The sequence below is a fragment of the Crassostrea angulata genome, chromosome 5 (genome assembly GCF_025612915.1).
Source record: "Crassostrea angulata isolate pt1a10 chromosome 5, ASM2561291v2, whole genome shotgun sequence".
In the NCBI taxonomy this organism is placed as follows: Eukaryota; Metazoa; Mollusca; class Bivalvia; order Ostreida; family Ostreidae; genus Magallana; species Magallana angulata.
Window position 1 is genome coordinate 39,128,252 of NC_069115.1, and position 20,844 is coordinate 39,149,095.

Genomic DNA, 20,844 nt, shown 5'->3' on the forward strand with positions numbered 1-20,844 from the left:
GTCAAGGTGAATCAATAAGGTGAAGTGAGTTGAGTTCAGCATTTATGTTATTGCTGTTATTGGCAAACAATTTTGCACATTTATTTTTTTTACTATTTTTAATACTTTTAATAAATTTTCTGTTTTAGGCTGATTTAAATTTCTGACACTGATGCTTTTTTTCTTTTTTTCTTTTTTTTTGGTTGTTGTGTTAGGTTGTTCCCTAGAAAAAAGTGTTGAAGACTATGGTATCTGAAAAATTTACTTGCATTTAATTGCCCATTTCTGCTTATTTTCAATCAGTATCTTTTCTAGGAAACATTAAGTGCATTCTTGATAAACATCAATTTATCATTAAAGATTAATTTCTGCAATACTTATTACTAACCGAAAATATTTTTGATGTTCAAAGTAGTGATTATTTTTAACCCAGTATAATAACGAAATATATATCATTTCTGTCGACAGATGATGGTGCAGTAATGGAATTTGCAATTGCTTTGAATCATTAAAACTCAATTAAGCTATGGTACACTATCTGAATGATCTATTGGTTTTATTACCTAATTGGTCCTTGATGTCCACTATCTTTCCCTGGGATGGGGTATTTCACGTACCCTTTGTTGAAAATTAAAATAAAACAAAAATATTGAACACCTTTATGCAATATATTTTTTCATAAAGTCTTGAATCACCTAGGCAATGTATATAAGATCCTGAATTAACCTTTTAAAATATTTACATTTGTTTTGATTTTTTTCTCATAAAAACATATATGTTGTCAATTTTTATGGCTATCAGTGCCAGCTGTTCATTGACAAATTGATTGCCAAACTACAATTTGGGTATCAACAAATGTTGTACTGACTGATCATTTTGTTTGTCAGCGTAAATAAGTCTATTACAGAACACCTATAACCTCTTCAAAGTAATCTTTAAATATGATCTTTCAAAATAATGTTTTTAAATACTTCCTGTTCCCAAACAAACGCCGATAGAATGAGGGTTATCTCCTAGCAAATGCAGATAGGCATATGTATGACACAATGTAATCTAGTAAATTATACTCTTTAGACCGAATTGTAACAAAGAATATGAAAACACATGATGATCTTTTACAGCAGATATGTTTATTTATAAATCTAACATTTACAGAAATAGTGTGTCTTTGTATTTATATTTTACAGTAATTCAATTGAAACAGACACATGTAGAAAAAAGATTAAAATCAAGATTTTATATGTACAGAAACAGCATAAAATATGCAAGCATTGGAATTTCACGTAATTCCAAATGAAAAAAATGCATGTGCAAATGATATTCAACACCTTTTCCTACTCCTGGATACAGTCCATGTTGTTTTATAATTTATACACTATTACATGTAATATAAAGAGTATATTGTCTAAACCACAGAATTTGTGCCGGGAATGGACACGCCACACTCTATGTAACTGTTGAAATAAAATATCGTATTGTAATGACCTATTGGCCCAAAACTAAACGCCGCACCGGATGAGTTTCTGTAGTAACCTGCAATATAAAAAAGTGGAAGTCCTGTTGAAACCCCATCGAAAAGTTTTTTTGGATTTTTTTTTTTGGGGGGGGTTGCATAATTTCAAATAAGTTTTCAATTTTACAACTTATGGCAAACCTTGCAGTATTGTTAAGCTTTGCTATAAAAATCTATATTTTAACTGAAAAAATATGCATGCCTTAAAAGACGGATTAAAAATTTCTTAAAACTAAGGCTATATTAAGACAGTAATTTATCAAGAGTTATATATTTAATCAAATGGTCAATTTTTTTCAATTTATTTGGGTTTTTTCTTCTGGTATAATGAGTCTATATTTTTTTCTTAAATCAAAAAAGGCAAAACAACTGTTAGAGTAGATGAATTGGAGAACGACTGCTCAACAAGCCACCTTTATTAGGGAGGTAAGGGACACCTCCATATTGTGAGTTAATTCCGATCGAAATAAACAATAAATCAAAGCATAATTTTTATAAAAGACATTTTCGCAAAATAGTTACCTAACAGCGTAGAACAATAGGTTAGAGCGTTAACTATGAATCTGAAAGTTATCCCGCTGGAGCTTTTAAGATTTCACCTTTCTAAAAAAATTTGAAAAATATGTTTGGTTCAAAAAACGTAAAATTTTTCAACGGTAAGTGTATTTTGATTATTGTGTACTTGTATCCACATGTTTCCGATGTCACCTTAATCAATGAAATAATTATGTCGTGGGATTTCAGTGGAAACAAATAAAACAGGGTAATTAATATTGTTTATTGAGTTATTCTAATCAATCTAATGAAATAGTTAGTTTTGAAGAAATCAAAAAGAAATTACTATGAGAGAGTCCTTTTCATCCATATTTTCTACAGATTATAAGTCATTTCGTAGTATACAGGTAATGTTTAGTGAAATTATTGCCATGTATATTACTGTCGCGCTTAAACAGAAATGTTTTTATCAAGAAAGCTAGATGGTCAACAAATAAACCATCATATCTTCGTAAAACTTTGAGATATCATTTGTTTATATGTACACTATTATTTAGTAGAAAAAAATCCATATATATATTATTTTTTAAATTTGGGTATTTTCTATATTTCTATATAAAAGCTCTTCTTATAAAGGAATAAAGGAGATAAATAAAGTCTAAAAATGCCCACGACCATCGAGCCCCCTTAATATTATGCTACATGTCGGAGGTGTACATATACGTACCAGATGCTGACGGCGAGTTCATGTAGTCTCCTGCTACGGTCGCACTAGCTTCAGACCCACCCACGAGTTCACAGTGGTCTTGACCCGATCCATTACCGTCCCCGATGTTCATGAATGAGGCCCCTAAACTAGAACCCAGGAATAACTTGTACCTAAAATAGACAAAGTGGTATCAGACACGATACATTACTTTTATTTTATGTCAAATTAGTTGTCCAACTCGATTGCCAAGTAGAGGAACGAAATTCCTCGACCAGCTCTAGACTTAAACACGCAACAGAGTAAATAAAGGGGTTGGTTTGCATCAAATTTATCAATATGCTAGTATCTATCTGTCTGTCTGAATAAATGTATCGGGTGAAACATTTTAGACTGGTTTTTTTCTGTCGAAACAAACATGTTGACATATTAAAACAGCCTTCACCCTCAACCAAACAGATCTGAAATTTAAATTATGTTAACTGATTTCATTAATATTTCTTATAGAGTTTGGCGAAGTCATTGGGGATAAATTAAAAAGCAAATTATTGTAGAAGTGGAAATTAGTTCTCATCATACACTTAGTGACCTGAAATTGCCGATTGTTTTACTTGAAAACAGACAGTTTACTTCTTAAGAAATTTAATTTGGTTTTAAAATTAAAACTACTTGTTGTAATATTGATCCAGGCTATTTTACTTGCTTGTTTGGTCTTTAAGGAAAAAATACATACTTTGAGTATTATGAGATGATAATTTTTGTAGGTGCGTGGTTAAATCCAATAAAGCCAGAAGGGCTTAATGATCAATTTGACCTCGCTTCGACAGAAATTATCTCATAATATTCAAAGAATGATTCCTCATTTCTTATTATTATATTCATATACTTTTTTAGCAATTGTACGAATAAATAGCAGAATATCGACACATTTATGTCATTTTCGTTTCTTTTAATTATGAAAATCCCGCTTGTGTCCAAACGATACGTTTACTTGAATTTATTGGACAATAAATACAAAATCGATTCGTAGTGTTACAACAGACAAAGACACCGAAACATGTAAATATTTACCGAGTCAACGATATATGATATTACATGTAAGCACGAAAGCTCATAACACGATTTGAACTCCATGACCTCTAGATCATGGTTCTTGTATTTGAGGGGATTTCTTCAGGAATAAGGAATCATTCTTTGAGTATCATGAGGAGATAATTTCGGTCGAGGCGTGATCAAATCCAATAAAGCTTTAATTGCTTTATGATTAATTTGACCATGCTCCGACCGAAATTATCACTTCAGAATGATTCCTTATTGCTTATATTTATATTATTTTTATTTTGTTCACTTTAAAACAACATTATTTTATAACCACTTGTTTTTATGTGGCATATGCTATCATACTGTATTACTACGCGGAGCAGCCAATACCGTTTTCCGGTTATGCTAAAAGACACGCCCATTTTGTGTCACGCATGTTTTTAAAAAGTTATTGGGTTTTAGGGTTCAAAATCGATTCGTAATCATGCTAAATTCAAGCTGTTGTCTACTGACACGTCTACAGAAAAAAGACAGCTGAAAGTGTTAATGTCAGTTATACATGTTTATGTACAATGAATATTTCTTTCTGCTTTAAAACTTGTCTTACCGAATAACGGGCATTTAGCAAATCAAGTTTTAAATATTATTAATAAAACTCTGTGATTATTTTGATACATGTATTGCGGTCAACTTATACTTTTCAGACAATATTTGTAACTTCCTGCTTATCCAATCATTTTTTCTGTAATGACCTTGTACTACTGCACAGCTGCACGGCGAGATAGGGAGCCGATGTGTATTCAGTTCTCTTCACAAGTATCTGCCCACCGGTACATCCATTGAAGCTGTTGTCTACTGACACATTGTAGGCGTACCAACAAGGGGGTGTGGCACTCATACAGGCTGTAAAAAGTAGAAGATATGTTTAAAAGTCGAATCAAGAAACTCACATGATCTCTCTCTTACTAAATTTAAACACTCTAAGATTTTATAATTAGGAACTCTTTAAACGGATATACCGAATAAGAGCTATAATGAAACAAGTTGCAGGAGTCTTGGAGTATTCGTTATATCTGAGTTTTACAAATAATGCAAATAAAATGAAAAAAGAGCAATTTATTATTTTTTTAGTTACTAACCTGGTTCATGGGGCCAGGGTATCTTGACCCCACACTCATACCACGGGTTACTGTACCACCCTGAACCTCCTGCAATAGCTCGTACGTTGAATTCCTCGCCCGCATTGTGTCTTGCATACCCTAAAGCAAAAAATCGAAATTCATCTTGGTTATTTCATTTAGGCCAGCATTTTTTTTATTTTTAAGTTTACGAACCACAAAATGATAAAGTTCCGTAGGAGGAGGAAATAAAAAAAAATCTCTTTTGACCTACAATTTTTTTACTTTTAGGTTTACGAACCACAAAATTGTAAAGTTGTGTAGGAGAAAAAACCTTTTATGACATCATCTTTATTCTAATATTAATATAATGAATGACAACTTCATGATAGTGGTGTGTAACTGCATCAAGTGTAGCATGTGAAAAGTATGTCATCTGTGTAACATATCTCTGAAATAGTACAATAGAATATCAGACATACAGCTTTGATATTACATGTACATATAGCAATGTCAGGGGTGTGCAATTACAAAATTTGGCCACAAAGTTACTAGCTCAAGATTCAAAGTTACCAGTCAAACTATTGTCGGACATGTCAACATTTCATTTTAAAAAAAACAACCTAAATGTTATGTACATAAAGTAATGTTTTCTCGTGTATGATATTAGTATTTAATTATTAATATACAAAATATTTATTACTTTCATGTTTTCTGCAGTTAAAAAATATTCAACTTCATTGATCTCTGACATTTTTTTTCTACAAAATTGGTTTGGGTGTTTACATGTGAGAAAACTCAAACATAACATTGTGAATGTGAACAGACTCTATAAAATCACTGCAACTATATTTGTGCATGTATTTTATCCTGTTGAATTTCCATGTACAAAGTACAACTATGCAATTAATTATGTAATGGTAAATTTTAATTGAAAATAACGGAAAATACACAAACAATAATATGATTTTTTTTTTAATTCACTAGGCAGGTCACTTTAAAATGTGTTCATGAGAATAGTTACTGCAGAATATCTCTAATACATCTCTCTCTCTCTCTCTCTCTCTCTCTCTCTCTCTCTCTCTCTCTCTCTCTCTCTGTAAAATTATTTTTTTAAAAAGCCAATGAATACATATGCCAATTCAACACAAAAAGAAAGGGAATCATTTTACAGTGATGTACTTGAAAACAGCTGCACAGGTAACTATCGAAGCCAGGTTCAGTGAGGTGTGACTATCTCGTCTAGCCACTGGTCAACACTGTCGGTAAAACTTCAAAGTATGAAACTTACAGCAGAGTGTTTGTAGAAGCTTCTCTGAAGAATGTAGCACGAGAAAAAGATGCGTAAGAAATTTTTAGGCTATCATGACACAAAAAGAGCAGATTTTATACCTCTGTGATAACAATGACGATACACTTTTCCTACTAGAAAAAAATTGCTGTCGGGGAGACAAAAAAGATCTTTTTTGTAATTTTATTTTTTTTCTAAAAACTCAGAAAACCGAGCGGCGGGTTTGTAAACCTAAAAATAAAAAAATGCTGGCCTTACCATTTTTAGATTTTATTATTAATCTCCCTAAGAAAAAGATATAAAGATATAGGGAAAATTTCAACATTCAAGGTTGAAATACATGTATTAATTGAAATTATCTTTACTAAATATTAATAGTTTATGATCAAAAATATCATACTGTGGTTTCATCAATATTCGTTGAATATCAATTTTTGTGGATTTCGTTTTTGAGTTGATCCACGAAATTAAATGTTCATTGAAACGCAACTTCTATTAACATTTTGTATTGATTGGGTCATTGTCCACGAATTTACATATCCTTGAAACTGTGATAATCACTTTATCCACAAAAATTGATACCCTTGAATATTAATGAAACCACAGTAATAAAAATTTTCAGAAAGATATGATGAATAATTTGTTGACCATTCAGAGTCTCTTTAAATGAAAAATCAATGAAAATGAAACCGTTGTATCATTTAGATATCATTCATAAATCCTCACCAAAATCGCAAGAAATAAACCCTTGAGTGTTCGCACTCTTTGGTCAAGCTTTATGTTATTCTCTGGCTATTCATTCACGTTATTTACATAGAGACGAAAAAAATAAAAATTAGCTTAAGTACGCTGGTCCTCGATCATCAGCATCGCTTTTTCGAAGCTTTTTCAAGGCGATATACTGGGTTATACATTTTTAAAAATATATATTATTATAAATAATATAAACGATAAAAACTTAAATTAATATACAATCCCAACCCGACAGTTGCAGTCGAGATACATGTAGGCCTGTTCAAATTGCAAGCCTTTGAAAGACTTTTGATCATATTATACTGTAGATTCTTACTCAATCGCAAAGAATTGATATCCGCGTAAAATCGCAAGAAGCACATCTCGTGGATTTTAAAATCGCACTTTTTTAAACAGATGTAAATCAAACTGAAACTATGATAAAGATTCAGCGTTCGCAATTTTATTTTCTCGCAATTTGGTGCGAAATGGTAAATTCGCAGAATTTCAAAAGTACTCGCTTAAAATAAGTAATTTGCAGTAGTTGCTGAAACTCCGTTAAGTTTTCTACGTAAACCTTCAGGCAAATATTCACAGTACTGCTCTATTATATAGATACAGTTTCCTGTTACATGTATAGCTGCTATAGCATGTGGATCATCGGATTCTGACAGTCACCAGTGAAGAATTGTTTTAATATAGTCCTCTCTCCCTCTATTGATTCAAGGTAAAGCATTTACACTTACCTGTTAATGCAGGTGCGCTCATGTATGTCCCAGGGAGAACTGCATTCACCTCCAGCCCCCCAACCAATTCACAGTGGTCAGCCCCCTCGCCCGACCCATCACCAATGTTCAGAAACGTATCCGTTAAATCCATTCCCAGGAATAGCTGGTACCTGTCATATTTTGAAGAGGTCATTATGTGATATTTCGATATTTACTTTTAAAAGTTATAAACATTTTTTTTTAATTTTGAAAAAAAAATATCTTGTAAAATTTAATTTAATTAAATGGTACAGATTTTCTCATATGTGACTGGAATATGAGTATTTCTTAATCAGCTAAATTCAATTTGAAAACATGGCTTTAAAGCGGCATTAGAACAAGGCATGAATAACACGGAAAATTATAAATAGTTTTTACCAATATTGGTGCGAACACCAAACTAAGGTTCTAAAGTTTTACTGACATTTGTATGAGCACCAAACCGAGCCTCAAACGTACCAAGCCAAAAATGTTTTTGATATTCGTGTGAAGTTAAAACTAAGGTTCTGAAATCTTGACAATATTGGTATGAACACCAAACTATGGTTTGGAGGTTTTTATCGATATTAGTGGGATCATCATTGTCCAAACAAAGGGTTTATAGGAGTTTATCGAGATTGTTATAAGCACCAGGCTCAAGTATAGAAAGTCGAAAGCCAACGATAAAATCAAGCAAATTTAAGGTTAAAGGTTTAAACCATCTTCGAAACTTTTGAGATTTTTTTTCCTTTTGTAGAATACTGATGAATACTGATGAATACAATAATATCTTTTATAATGAGAATAATATTGTGTGCTCTGACAGTGGGTTTACCAAAAGTACCAAAATAAGTCATTAAAGATATACTAGTAACTTATATTTCTGTGAGCACCAAAACTATGTACATGGGAATGATCTAAACGTGAATACCAAACGAACTGGAGGTTTGAAAGTTTTAACTGATATTGGGTGTAAAATACTAGCTTAAGTTTAGAGCTATTGACAGGTCTTGATATCAGAACCATACGTGTTTCGATTTCAAAGTTGTTTACTTGATTGAATGTAAGTACCAAGCAAATGAAAAAATGAAGGTCTAATATTGTTGCTCAGCACGTTCTATCAATCGTGGATTAATCATCACACAAAGGGTAAAATATCCTTGTACCAATATTAATATAAAACCTAATCTTATGGTTGTTCATAGCTTAAGGAGGCATGTTCACGATTTGAGCTGAAATGTTTCAAATCTAGTTTTTCAGTTGTGCTGTTCAAAATGTTTTAAGAAATATCCAATGATTAACCAAAAATATGGGTGTCAGAATTGATTAAACATTAGAAAAACCTTAGTTAAGCGTTATAAACATTAAAATGGGGAAAAAATAATATGATAATTTATCTCAAATATTGAACATGCCCTTTAAAACAGTCATTAGAAATAGCACAAGACACAATGTTCGCCGCTGTTATTGGTCTATGCCTAAGCTAAGGTTTGAATGAACATATCAAGTGAGGGATTTGAAAGGGGGTTTTTTCACATCAAAAATAAGTACATGTCACACTAATTTAAGGGTTGTAAAACAACGTAAACAAGCAAAACATAATTAAGGTATTAATATTTGATAGTTCAAAGAAGGGTCCACGCTTTACCTTATTGGACTACAAAGTTCTACTCCGACAATAGGAGCGGAAGTATATTTAGTCTTCATGACGTACTTCCGGCCGCCTGTACATCCGTTCCACGCAGTATCATGAACAAAGCTATACAAGCTGTGCAAGATACTAGAGTATGCAATTTCCCATATAATCTTATTGAAAATATACTTGAAGTGTTGATATAAAATAAAATTTGGCAACTAAATATATATATATTTAAAAAAATTTTCATTTTAAAAATAATAATAATTTTATTTGGTATACTAGTATTATAAGGCTGTTGAAAATATGAAAAATAACTATTATTGATCATCAGTTTCAACCTGTCCTTGAGTTACCTCTCTTTGTGAAAAAGACATAATAGGTTGTTGTAAATAATAATGTTTATTCACATTCCCTGTTCAATATCTTCAAGGAATCAAATATTTTTGAATTCAAACAGCGATAAATGTTCATAACACAAGAAAATGTGACTGATTTACAATACAATATCCCAGCAAACAATTGGATGTTCACAAATCTATTTCAGATTCATAAAATGCTGTTGAAGAGAAGAAATAATCCTAGAATTTGAAGTAACACGCACTTTACCTGTTGTATATCTGTCAGACAATACAATTTTTATTCCATTTACTGCATCTCTCTGATAGGCAAGAAAAAGGTGCTGGAAATGAAGGCCAGATGATGCAATTTTGTTTGCAGTAAATTTTGACAAGACATTGCTATCTACAAGATGTTGTAAAGAACATAAATTTCGGCTAGTCAGGTCTGCAAAAGAGATGTTTTCAATAACAAACTGGGTTGAGAAACTATGCTTGAGCATCATATCTGAAGAGACTTTTACACAAAGCATAAGTTCTTGTAGGGTCTGAGCATCAGACAAAGCATCGTCAGCATCATAATGCCTACTACATATGTCTTTAGCCAAATCTATAAGTTTATATGATTTTCTATTTGGGATGAATTCTCTACATAATGGCAGAGTGTCAGTAAATCCAACGAAGAAGTCACTGGCACACAATCCCACTGATTCAAATATCCGCACAATAACTCTTGAATCAAACATGGCATTGTGGGCAACAAGAATAATGTTGGTAAATTGCTTCATCCATTCAATAAATGATTGTAAAGCTTCGTGACTTGTCTTATTGAGAACTTGGTGTCCATTCTTGTACATGATATTCTCTCTGATGGCTAGTCCAGTCACAGCTGTAGCAGAAGCAGAGATGGGTTTTGTTGGAGTGACATACTTGGCAAATGATTTATCACCAGTACAAGCTCCTATCTGCGTTACTTCACAATCTTTATCTGAAAAGAAAAAACATGGAATAAAAATTATAATTCAGTATCATTTTCATCAGCAATTTACATCATGTTTCAGACACAATTTTTACATGGAATGGATGATTGAATGATGATATTTACCAAGACCTGTTGTTTCCAAGTCAGGGTATACAAATGTATACTGCCCAGCTGCAATGGGTGTTAGAAGGGGTTTGGTAAGAGGAGGGGGTATTTCTATGATGCTGTCTTCAGTGTTGTTGTTGATGTCAACATCAGTTTCATACGTGATCCCCTCTTTCACTGCCGATGATTCTTGATTGTTCTTGCTATCGACTTTCTTCAATGCTCTTCTTTTCTTGTACTCCGCTGTATCCTCTGTGTCGTTGTCTTTCTTTCTTTTCAAGTCTGTTTTCATAGCAATTCTGCTGGTAACTTTCCCAGGTGAAAGAAACAATTTTTCATTTACCTAAAATGAAACATTTTACAATTTTATTTCTAATAATCCTATTTACCTAAATCTCAAACTATAATTTCAAGTAACATTGCTAAATGTACCTGTAGTATTTCACAATTTATCATCCCAATTTCATGTAGCACATGTAGTTGAAAGAATTTTTTCATAGTTTCAGTAAATTTCTAGGGAAATAGTTATTATTATTTCCAAATGATAATACCCTTTATGTGACGTGTGAATTTATTTATGTATGTCTTTTTATCTACATGTAAATCTTATTATAGGTTTATTGTTTTTGTTTGTTCATTGGATATGTTTGGACGACAAGTGTTACGTAATAGCAGGTGCTAAGTCTTGGTCTTATTTGCTAAATTTAACTGTCCTGTGTTATGCAAAAATTTTAACCAATCAGAGCAGCCCCATAGGTCGCGTATTTGTTTGTCTCTGGGTCAATGTTCTATTTTTAAATCGATTCTGAGAATTTGTTAGGATTCGACCAATCAGCGTGGCTTCTCATATCACGTGACTTTGTTGTTTGTTTGTAAATTAGAGGAGAAGCCACGCTCAAATAGGCTTAGAATTATTTTCGACAAAAAGTTGACATACCGATAATGTAACCGCCTACAAGTAGGACTCATTTCTAAAGACAGTTTTAGGAAGGATTTCTTCCCCTTTATCAGTGAGTTATACTTTGTGTTTTGATTCATATCGGTTCAGTTAAAACCGTGGGAGAGTGACTCGTCACAACATGGCCGATCCCGCTCCGAATCGCCTCGGGATTTGTTTACTTGGACATTCTTTTATTTCTCGTTTGGGACGATATTTGACTTCCCATCCTGACCTGATGAACTTACGTTTATATCGTGAACAGTACGATGTGATTATCAGGGCCCGTGGTGGTTTGAGGATAGCAAGTTTGGCACATTCTAGGGATTTATTGACTTTTGAGGTGACACCGGATATTTGTTTTTTACAAATTGGCGAGAACGACGTTTTGTCATTTAATGTGGACACTATCGTACGTGACATTGTTGCTCTTGCGTCGTTCATTCGTTCTGGTATTGGGATAAGGACAGTGATCATCGGACAATTACTGCGGCGTCAACCTTGGGCTTCATCGTCGGATTTTAACAACAGGATTGTGGCCATCAATGTCAAGTTAAAAACCCAGACGTCATCACTAGATGGGGTTTACTTCTGGCAGCATCGTGGATTCTGGCAAGATTTGTCATTTTTGTGCCGTGACGGGGTGCACCTTCGCTGCTCAACTTCAACGCTCCTTGTTGTGACCTCCTCTCCCATGCACCGTTTTTGGCGGAGTGTTCGTTCTGCCATACTACAACACAGGCACTTATAGGCCAGTATTGTCTTATGTAATATGTTTATATTCTAAACTTTTCTTTCATTGCATTAAATCAGGGTAATGTTATATTATGAAATACCTCTTTAATAACAAGTTCATGTTTACTGTTGGAATGAAAGCTATATAGTAGCCATTGGGTAACAATTTTCTTTGTATTGAGGGACTTTACTCATTACAATTGATCTTATGCATTGGCATCATGTTGCGGGACCATACGCAGTGTATATAATGTTGCAGGACCATATGCAACAATTACATAACTATGTTTACATGTTGCGGGACCATACGCATCATGGTGTAATTTTTGTTTGTGCGGGACCATACGCATTATTACAATTGTTTTTTGCGGGACCAAACGCATCTCCAGTGTTCACATATTACATGGCTTTGCATATCTTTGTAAATTGTTATTTTGTACAGCATCAGAGTCTAAGTTTTCATGCAACTTAAGTATGGGGTATTTGCAATGAAACAAATATACTAAGAACCCTGCACCTTATGTACAATACTTAGCAGAGTGTTTCTCCTCTGGTTATCACAAAACCACACTTTGATCTCAGCGCAGATTGTTTATATTGACTTGCATTAAATTTACAATCAATTATATCTGGGATACTTAATTTGTGTACTGCATATTGATTGACATACAGCCCAATTCAGATATGTCCTGAACTGTCTGTGGAACGTCTCAATATGTTTCAAAGAATTTCTCTTGGTCTGTAAATTTAAATATATATCAAATATTTTAATTTTCGACTCTATATTCAGATTAATCATGCCACCAAAGAGAGGACAGAAGTCCCTTGGCCCCCCAGCAAACAAAAGACGGAGGTTGGCCAATCCTACCAGAGAAAGCACAGACATACAGACTGTAACAGCCGTACAACCCCAACCTTCAGCTATTGACTATGATAAGTTGGCCCTGGCTATTATTAAACACTCCACCCCAGTGAATGAGGTAGAAAACTCAGTGCAGCAGGAAGTCCCATCGACTGGTCGACCAATGAACACTGCGAATGGAGAGTCAACCGCTACGGCCAATACCGGTAATCAAACTTCAGCCATCTTAGGCCCTTCATCTGTCCAACCAGAGGATCAGACGGCCAATGTGTCTGCTGCAGGATTAAACGCCCTTCTTGACAGTGTATTCACAGGTGAGCCAGCAAGGCCAATTGAATTGTCAAATCCGGCTGCCATCATTTCTGATGGTATTCCTTTATCTTCATCTGTGTCAATCAAAATCAAATCAAAAGTATGGAATAATGAATTTGTTGATTTCCGCACTCTTTTGAGTACTAGAGAAGAACCATTAAGTGTTTCAATTTCTTCGGGTGTCATTAACCTACATCAGGGTCCTAAGTTTAAAACCCCAATTTCCATTACTCAATGGACTGATGCTTTTTTCATATTCGCAGCCGTTTACATTGAGAAATACCCAACAGAGGCCCCCCATTTACTTAAATATGGGCACACAATTAGAGAAATTCACCAGCTTCATGGTGATAATGCTTTTAGGTCATATGACGAACAGTTTCGAAAACTTAAAGAGTCCCTAAATGTTCCCTGGCAGAACACAATCCAAGAATTGCGTTTAAAAGCTGCAACAAATACTAGAACATTCTCCCCTAAATTTACACAAAATTCAAGTCAGCCCTTTCGGAGTAGATTCTGTTTTCAATACAACAGGGGAGAACGCTGCACTAGAAATCCCTGTTCCTTTCGACATGCTTGCATGCAATGTAGGGGAAACCACCCAAAATCAAAATGCTTTGAATCATCTAAGCAGCTCAATTTCAGTACTCAAGCAAAACCTCCCAACACCAATCAAGGTAAAAAATTTGCTTGAAGTTCTTCAAGGTTATGATGAAGAGAAACTTAGGGTGTTACAAGAAGGTTTTTCATATGGTTTTCATTTAGGATGTACAGATCTCCCAAGTTCAAAAGTTTCCCGTAATCATAAAAGCGCAGTTGAACATCCTTCAGTCATACAAGATTTTATAGCTCAAGGTAGAGAATTAGGCAGAATAGCTGGCCCCTTTCCCTCCCCTCCATTTACTCAATTTGTTTCCTCGCCATTAGGTGTTGTTCCAAAATCAGAACCGGGAAAATTCCGTGTCATTCATGATTTGTCTTTTCCAAAGAGTAATTCAGTAAACTCAATGATACCAGAAGAGAATTCTAAAGTCACATATGATTCAATAGATGATATAACTGCTCTTCTTAGAAAGTTTGGTCAAGGTGCATTAATGGCAAAAACAGACATTCAAGATGCCTTTCGTATCATTCCAATACATCCTGATGACTACAAACTCTTGGGTTTTTCTTGGGAAAATAGTTTTTACTATGATAAATGTCTTCCTATGGGGGCTAGTAGTTCATGTCAGATTTTTGAATTTCTGAGTTGTGGTTTACAGTGGGCTATGTGTGAAAAGTTTGCAACAGCAGGAATGTCTCACATGCTGGATGATTTCTTTTTTATTGGGCCAAAAGATTCTTTGAAATGTCAGTCTGATTTAGATACATTTTTATTGATCTGTGAGAAATCAGGCATACCTATAAAAGCGGAAAAAACAGTTTCACCTACTACGGTTTTGACCATTTATGGAATTGAAATTGATTCTGTGGCTTTAATCTGCCGTTTGCCTGATCTTAAGCTAATTAAAATGCGCGAGTGTTTGCGATTGGCTAAACGAAAACGAACGATGACCTTAAAAGAACTGCAATCTTTGATAGGCCTTTTAAACTTTGCATGTTTAGTAGTTGTTCCTGGTCGAACCTTTTTACGCCGCCTCATAGACTTGACCTGTGGCATTTCACAGCCTCAGCATCACATTCACCTGAATTGTGAGGCAAGGGCAGATTTAGATATGTGGTCTCATTTTCTGGAGAACTACAATGGGAAATCTGTTCTTTTACCAGAGATTTGGTCATCCTCGGACAAGGAACTGTTGTTCACTGATGCATCAGGTTCTCTAGGCTTTGCAGCAGTTTTAGGTTCACAATGGTTCGCGTTAAGTTGGGAAAAAGTACCAAATTTAGCAAAATGTCAGATAGCAATCAAAGAGTTGTTTCCTATTGTTGTAGCTTTGGAACTTTGGGGCACAGTTTTGGAAAATAAGAAAATTCTATTTATGACAGACAATATGGCCATTGTACATGCCATAAATAAACAAACTTGTAAAGATAAAGCTCTCATGAAACTTATTCGTCGGTTAGTACTTCAAGCACTCTCACACAACATTCTGTTTAGGGCAAAACATATCGCAGGAAAATCTAATACATTGGCAGATCACTTGTCACGTTTTAAATTTCAGGAAGCTTTCCAGGTAGCTCCACACCTCAACCTCACACAGACCAAAGTACCGCACAGACTTTTAGTCATTTGACACCAATTAGCAAAAAGCTCTTAGCATCTGCTTTGTCCACCTCTTCTGCAATGGCATATCGCAGAAGTTGGAATCTTTTATTGGGTTGGAAACCTCAACTTTCACTTCCAATTTCAGTAGTTGATGTATGTAACTTTATTGGCCAATTATTTATTGATAACTATTCTCCCAGCACCATTTTCTCACATATATCAGCCATCAGTTATGTACACAAAATTTTCAATTTACCTGACCCAACACAAGCCTTTGTGACAAAAAAAATTTTAAAAGGTTGTCAGGCCATTGGCCAGAGAAAGGATACCAGATTGCCCATAACTGCCCCCATCCTTCAAAAATTACTTTCCGCTTTAGAACACACTGTTTCACAGTACCCCACCAGGCTTCTGCTCCGTGCAGTTTTTCTCTTAGCTTTCCATGCATTCCTCAGATTAGGAGAAATTACAGTTAAATCTCTAAAATCCAAGCATCAAGTATTGCAGAGGTCAGATGTCACATTCAATCAAAGTTCATTAAGTGAAGTACAAATCATTATGAGGGACTACAAAACAAATAAACATAAATCCCCACTTATTATTTCAATCCAAGCAGGTCCAGATTCTGCTTATTGCCCAGTAAAAGCACTACACAATTACCTGCAATTGTTTCAACACACATCAGGCCCGTTATTTCAAACTTTGGATGGCCTACCAATCACATACTCTATGATTACCTCCCATCTTAGATCCGCCATTCAATTTATTGGTCTTAGCACGGAACATTTTAAGGGCCATAGTTTCAGAATTGGGGCAGCAACACATGCAGCTTCTCTAGGTTTCTCAGACCAAGTCATTCAAAAATTAGGTCGGTGGAATTCTGATGCTTTTAAACACTACATTCGGATACAGTCATTTAAACTCTGATCATTTTATTAAACCTCAATTTCAGTGTATTTTAAATCTACAGTACGGAAGTTTTCTGCTGTCCCTTGTAGGTTCATTATTATTATTATCAAGTCAGTACAGAAGTTTTCTGCTGTCCCTTGTAGGTTCTTTATTACAGAAGTTTTCTGCTGTCCCTGTTAGGTTCATTATCATCATCAAGTCAGTACAGAAGTTTTCTGCTGTCCCTGTTAGGTTCATTATCATCATCAAGTCAGTACAGAAGTTTTCTGCTGACACATTTTCCCCCATCATTTTGTTACTGATGTTGCTTTGCTGGCCGCCACGTTTATGTACTGTACAATATGATATTGCTTTTAGTCTTGACAATGTAATTCACATGCTTTTTATAATTTTTCTGTCACCATGATACAGTGTCAATTCATCAGAACACTGTGTCGTGATGATAAATGTTTATACTATGTACGGTATATAATTGGACATTGTTAGCGATGTGGCTTTGCTAGCCATCACGTTTAGCAAAAACTGCAAAATGTGAGATTGAACTGACATGACAATGTATTTTACATGCTTTGTATCGTTTTTCTGTCAACATGATACTGTGCCATTTATTAGAACTGTGTGTCCTGATGAAATATACTTTTGATGTTGCTAATCCTTTGAATATGTTTATGTCTTATGTTACATGAACTTCCCTGTAGTAGTATAAATTATTGTAAACCAAAGAACAAAGACTACTTGTTGGTACAGAAATATTCTGCTTTCAAGTTATATGTACTTTCTTACTACTTTTAATTACAAGATATACCCTATATGTCTAATATTTTGTTTTGTATAACCCTACTCCTGGGTCTGTAAATTTTGTATATATGTTCCTACTTTATTTCGTTTTAACAAACAACTTTTATTTCTTAACGTTATTATTAGCCAAAACTCCTTTGGGTGGGGGGATCCAATTTGCAATTGGATTGTGGCGTTTTTTATATTTTGTATATCCCACCCTTTTTTGATGATTGGCCTATCAGGGCCATACTTTTCTATGTTTTTTATGTAGGGGGTCAGATGCTATATTATATGTTGCCAAATATTTTGAAAATGTATCAGCGGTGTTTTTCTAGTCCCGTCTGACCCCCTCAATATTTACTGTTTTTTAGATATTCGTCATTTATTTGAATAAATGGCCTATTTTCATCTTCAACTATGTTATGTGTTTCTATTTTCATCAAAAAATCTAGTGCAGTCGTCTTGTCTCTTAATAACAAAGGAACATAAAATAGTTATTATTATTTCCAAATGATAATACCCTTTATGTGACGTGTGAATTTATTTATGTATGTCTTTTTATCTACATGTAAATCTTATTATAGGTTTATTGTTTTTGTTTGTTCATTGGATATGTTTGGACGACAAGTGTTACGTAATAGCAGGTGCTAAGTCTTGGTCTTATTTGCTAAATTTAACTGTCCTGTGTTATGCAAAAATTTTAACCAATCAGAGCAGCCCCATAGGTCGCGTATTTGTTTGTCTCTGGGTCAATGTTCTATTTTTAAATCGATTCTGAGAATTTGTTAGGATTCGACCAATCAGCGTGGCTTCTCATATCACGTGACTTTGTTGTTTGTTTGTAAATTAGAGGAGAAGCCACGCTCAAATAGGCTTAGAATTATTTTCGACAAAAACCCTCCATCCACCCCTTTCTTCCACCTTATGTTTTAATTTAACTTTAATTATGTTTGCGTTTTTTATATTTTGTATATCCCACCCTTTTTTGATGATTGGCCTATCAGGGCCATACTTTTCTATGTTTTTTATGTAGGGGGTCAGATGCTATATTATATGTTGCCAAATATTTTGAAAATGTATCAGCGGTGTTTTTCTAGTCCCGTCTGACCCCCTCAATATTTACTGTTTTTTAGATATTCGTCATTTATTTGAATAAATGGCCTATAAATGGCCTATTTTCATCTTCAACTATGTTATGTGTTTCTATTTTCATCAAAAAATCTAGTGCAGTCGTCTTGTCTCTTAATAACAAAGGAACATAAATGGTAATATTACTTCAAGAATAAATATTATTTTCCATTTTACCTGTAATACATATTGATGACCCAAATTTTTTTGTGCAACTGCTGCAGCTACTCTAAAGTCATTGCTCTCTGATCCGGAATAGAATGTTGATTTTGGAGTTTTGCTTGCCACAGTATTGTTTACACTTTCATTGGGCTGGGTACTTCCTAAATCCACCAATCTATCGGCCTGTGAAATGTAGAAGTCAACTATCGATGTCAAATCAACTTTCAGTCGTTCATCGGAAAGATAGCGGTGATATGGCAACTGAAGGGGTTTGTAAGTCATCGGTGATGATAAATACCCACACCAAGATCCACACAAGCTGTGATTACCAAAGACATGTCTGCCTATAGCCTCCAAGTTTTTCCTCATACCATCCAAGTCATGTTGATTTTGGCTGACACAGTATCTGAAGCACTTTGAAATGTGACTTATAGTCTTAGGATTTAGTTCTTTATAGTTTTTACACTTTTCAGGTCATACAACTTGTTTGTAAACTGTTTCAGTGTGTGATTTTTATCACATTGTTTCTTCAAAGCTGGGTTTACCTCAGTACGAGCCCTTGCTATTGTTGTAGTATCATTGTCCATGATGATAGTCCCCACTTGCACATCCTTTTCTCCCAGATCTTTCAGCATTCCTATGCACATGTCTGGTTCCATAGCTTTTGAACTTCCCGTCCAGTTTCTACGACAGTCATGAGTTGATGGAGTCTTCCTCGTTTTTTTTTGCACTATCGCATGTTCTGCAGTATCCATACGTGTTGCAAAATGTACAATTCTGCCAGTTTCTTTACCTATCATTGTTGCATGTGCGACAAAATGTGAACAGAGATATGAATTTCACTTATGTTTTCCTTCATCACACAGGTGATTTTTTTGCATAAAGTCTGACTTCATAGTATGTGAATATATTATGTCATATCATTCAATAGGACCTACCAGATAAACTTGAATAAGAGCGCCCTGATCCCCTCTTCTGCCATCCACCGTCAAATGACACCATCAACTCATCATTATTGCTAAAAATAAATTTACATCTCATGATCTTATTATCAGATATTAGTTCAGCAGTTGCCTGCCTATAATTGCATGTAATGCGAATAATGCATTTTCAATGATAACTTATTTTTGTTGCTTGTGCATAATACTTTTCAATATGGCAATTTATGTATTCATACAGTACTCGGTACATGTATATACAGAAGTATCAATGTTGAATTATTACCTGCAAGTTCATTTGAAGAATACATGTCTTGGATTACAGGTATTATAAATAATCGTACAATTAGGCCCCGTTTGTAGTAATTTTTTAACACATTGCTTCGGTAAAATTTTATGCATTCATAGTATAATTTATCTTGTATACCTAGAAGATTCTCTCTCTGTAGTAACCACAGAATCACAGATGTGTCTAGCAACATCTTCTGCTTTACCAGCTTCTCTTTCTGTACATTTTAAAGTTGTGTGAGAGATAGGTGGAATATTCAATACACTCAAGAGCATGGACACCTTTTTCTCCCCTATGCCTGCATGTAGCATTCCTACAAAAACATATACTAGAAGTTATATGACCGTAAATTATATACTTTCTTTTATTTTTCATTTTTTTTTTATTTTTATCACATGATACAAATTATACTTATTATAGAGTTTTCATACACACCTAAAGCAAGCTTTGTGTTTACATCAAATGCTCTGCTTGCATGGTCATCCAAGCGCGAGTGTCTCTTTCCACTTGGGACAGAAGTAACTTTATTGCACTCTTTACATTTTATTCGCAGTAATGAAATAAGTCCATATCTCACTTTACCACAAATATCAGATAACTTCAATGGATGTCCACAAAATTTACAGCCCTCAATTAGTTTGTTCACAACATATCCTAGTTCTATCACACGTCTGCCTGTGAACCATTCTATCTCTTTATCACTTATATTACTGTCATCATCCTTCAGGAGAATATCATTGTCTACTTCATCTTATTTCTGTGCATAATCATGCTCATGCATATAGTGTGGTATAACCCCGTCCCCTTCATTTGCTTCAGAGAGCTCTTGTTGTGAGTGGAACACACCCAAATCGTCTGTTTAAAAAAAATATTCATATGTATAGTAAAAAAATGATGTCCGAAA

The 20,844-nt window shown here is 34.3% G+C and overlaps 3 protein-coding genes across 4 annotated transcripts; 1 reads left to right on the plus strand and 2 right to left on the minus strand.

Annotated features, from left to right (window-relative positions):
- Positions 1–2,685: 2,685 nt before the first annotated feature.
- Positions 2,686–7,825, minus strand: LOC128183533 (fibronectin type III domain-containing protein 1-like). Its single transcript, XM_052852576.1, has 4 exons — positions 7,622–7,825; positions 4,874–4,993; positions 4,487–4,637; positions 2,686–2,866 (listed from the first exon to the last, which is right to left on the minus strand). Exons 1-4 carry the CDS (start codon positions 7,794–7,796, stop codon positions 2,686–2,688), a joined length of 627 nt encoding a protein of 208 aa, XP_052708536.1. The 5' UTR covers positions 7,797–7,825.
- A 1,778-nt stretch (positions 7,826–9,603) lies between these two features.
- On the minus strand, positions 9,604–19,453 carry LOC128183531 (uncharacterized). Its single transcript, XM_052852573.1, has 3 exons — positions 18,729–19,453; positions 10,701–11,025; positions 9,604–10,583 (listed from the first exon to the last, which is right to left on the minus strand). Exons 1-3 carry the CDS (start codon positions 19,080–19,082, stop codon positions 9,796–9,798), a joined length of 1,467 nt encoding a protein of 488 aa, XP_052708533.1. The 5' UTR covers positions 19,083–19,453; the 3' UTR covers positions 9,604–9,795.
- LOC128183532 (integrase/recombinase xerD homolog) lies at positions 11,209–16,679 on the plus strand. Of its 2 annotated transcripts, XM_052852575.1 has the most exons (3): positions 11,209–11,692; positions 13,145–13,530; positions 15,691–16,679. In XM_052852575.1, exons 2-3 carry the CDS (start codon positions 13,152–13,154, stop codon positions 16,659–16,661), a joined length of 1,350 nt encoding a protein of 449 aa, XP_052708535.1. In that variant the 5' UTR covers positions 11,209–11,692; positions 13,145–13,151; the 3' UTR covers positions 16,662–16,679. The 2 variants fall into 2 exon arrangements, with proteins under 2 accessions (XP_052708535.1, XP_052708534.1); XM_052852574.1 differs by lacking the exon at positions 11,209–11,692 and having other exon boundaries at positions 12,310–13,530.
- Positions 19,454–20,844: the final 1,391 nt, after the last annotated feature.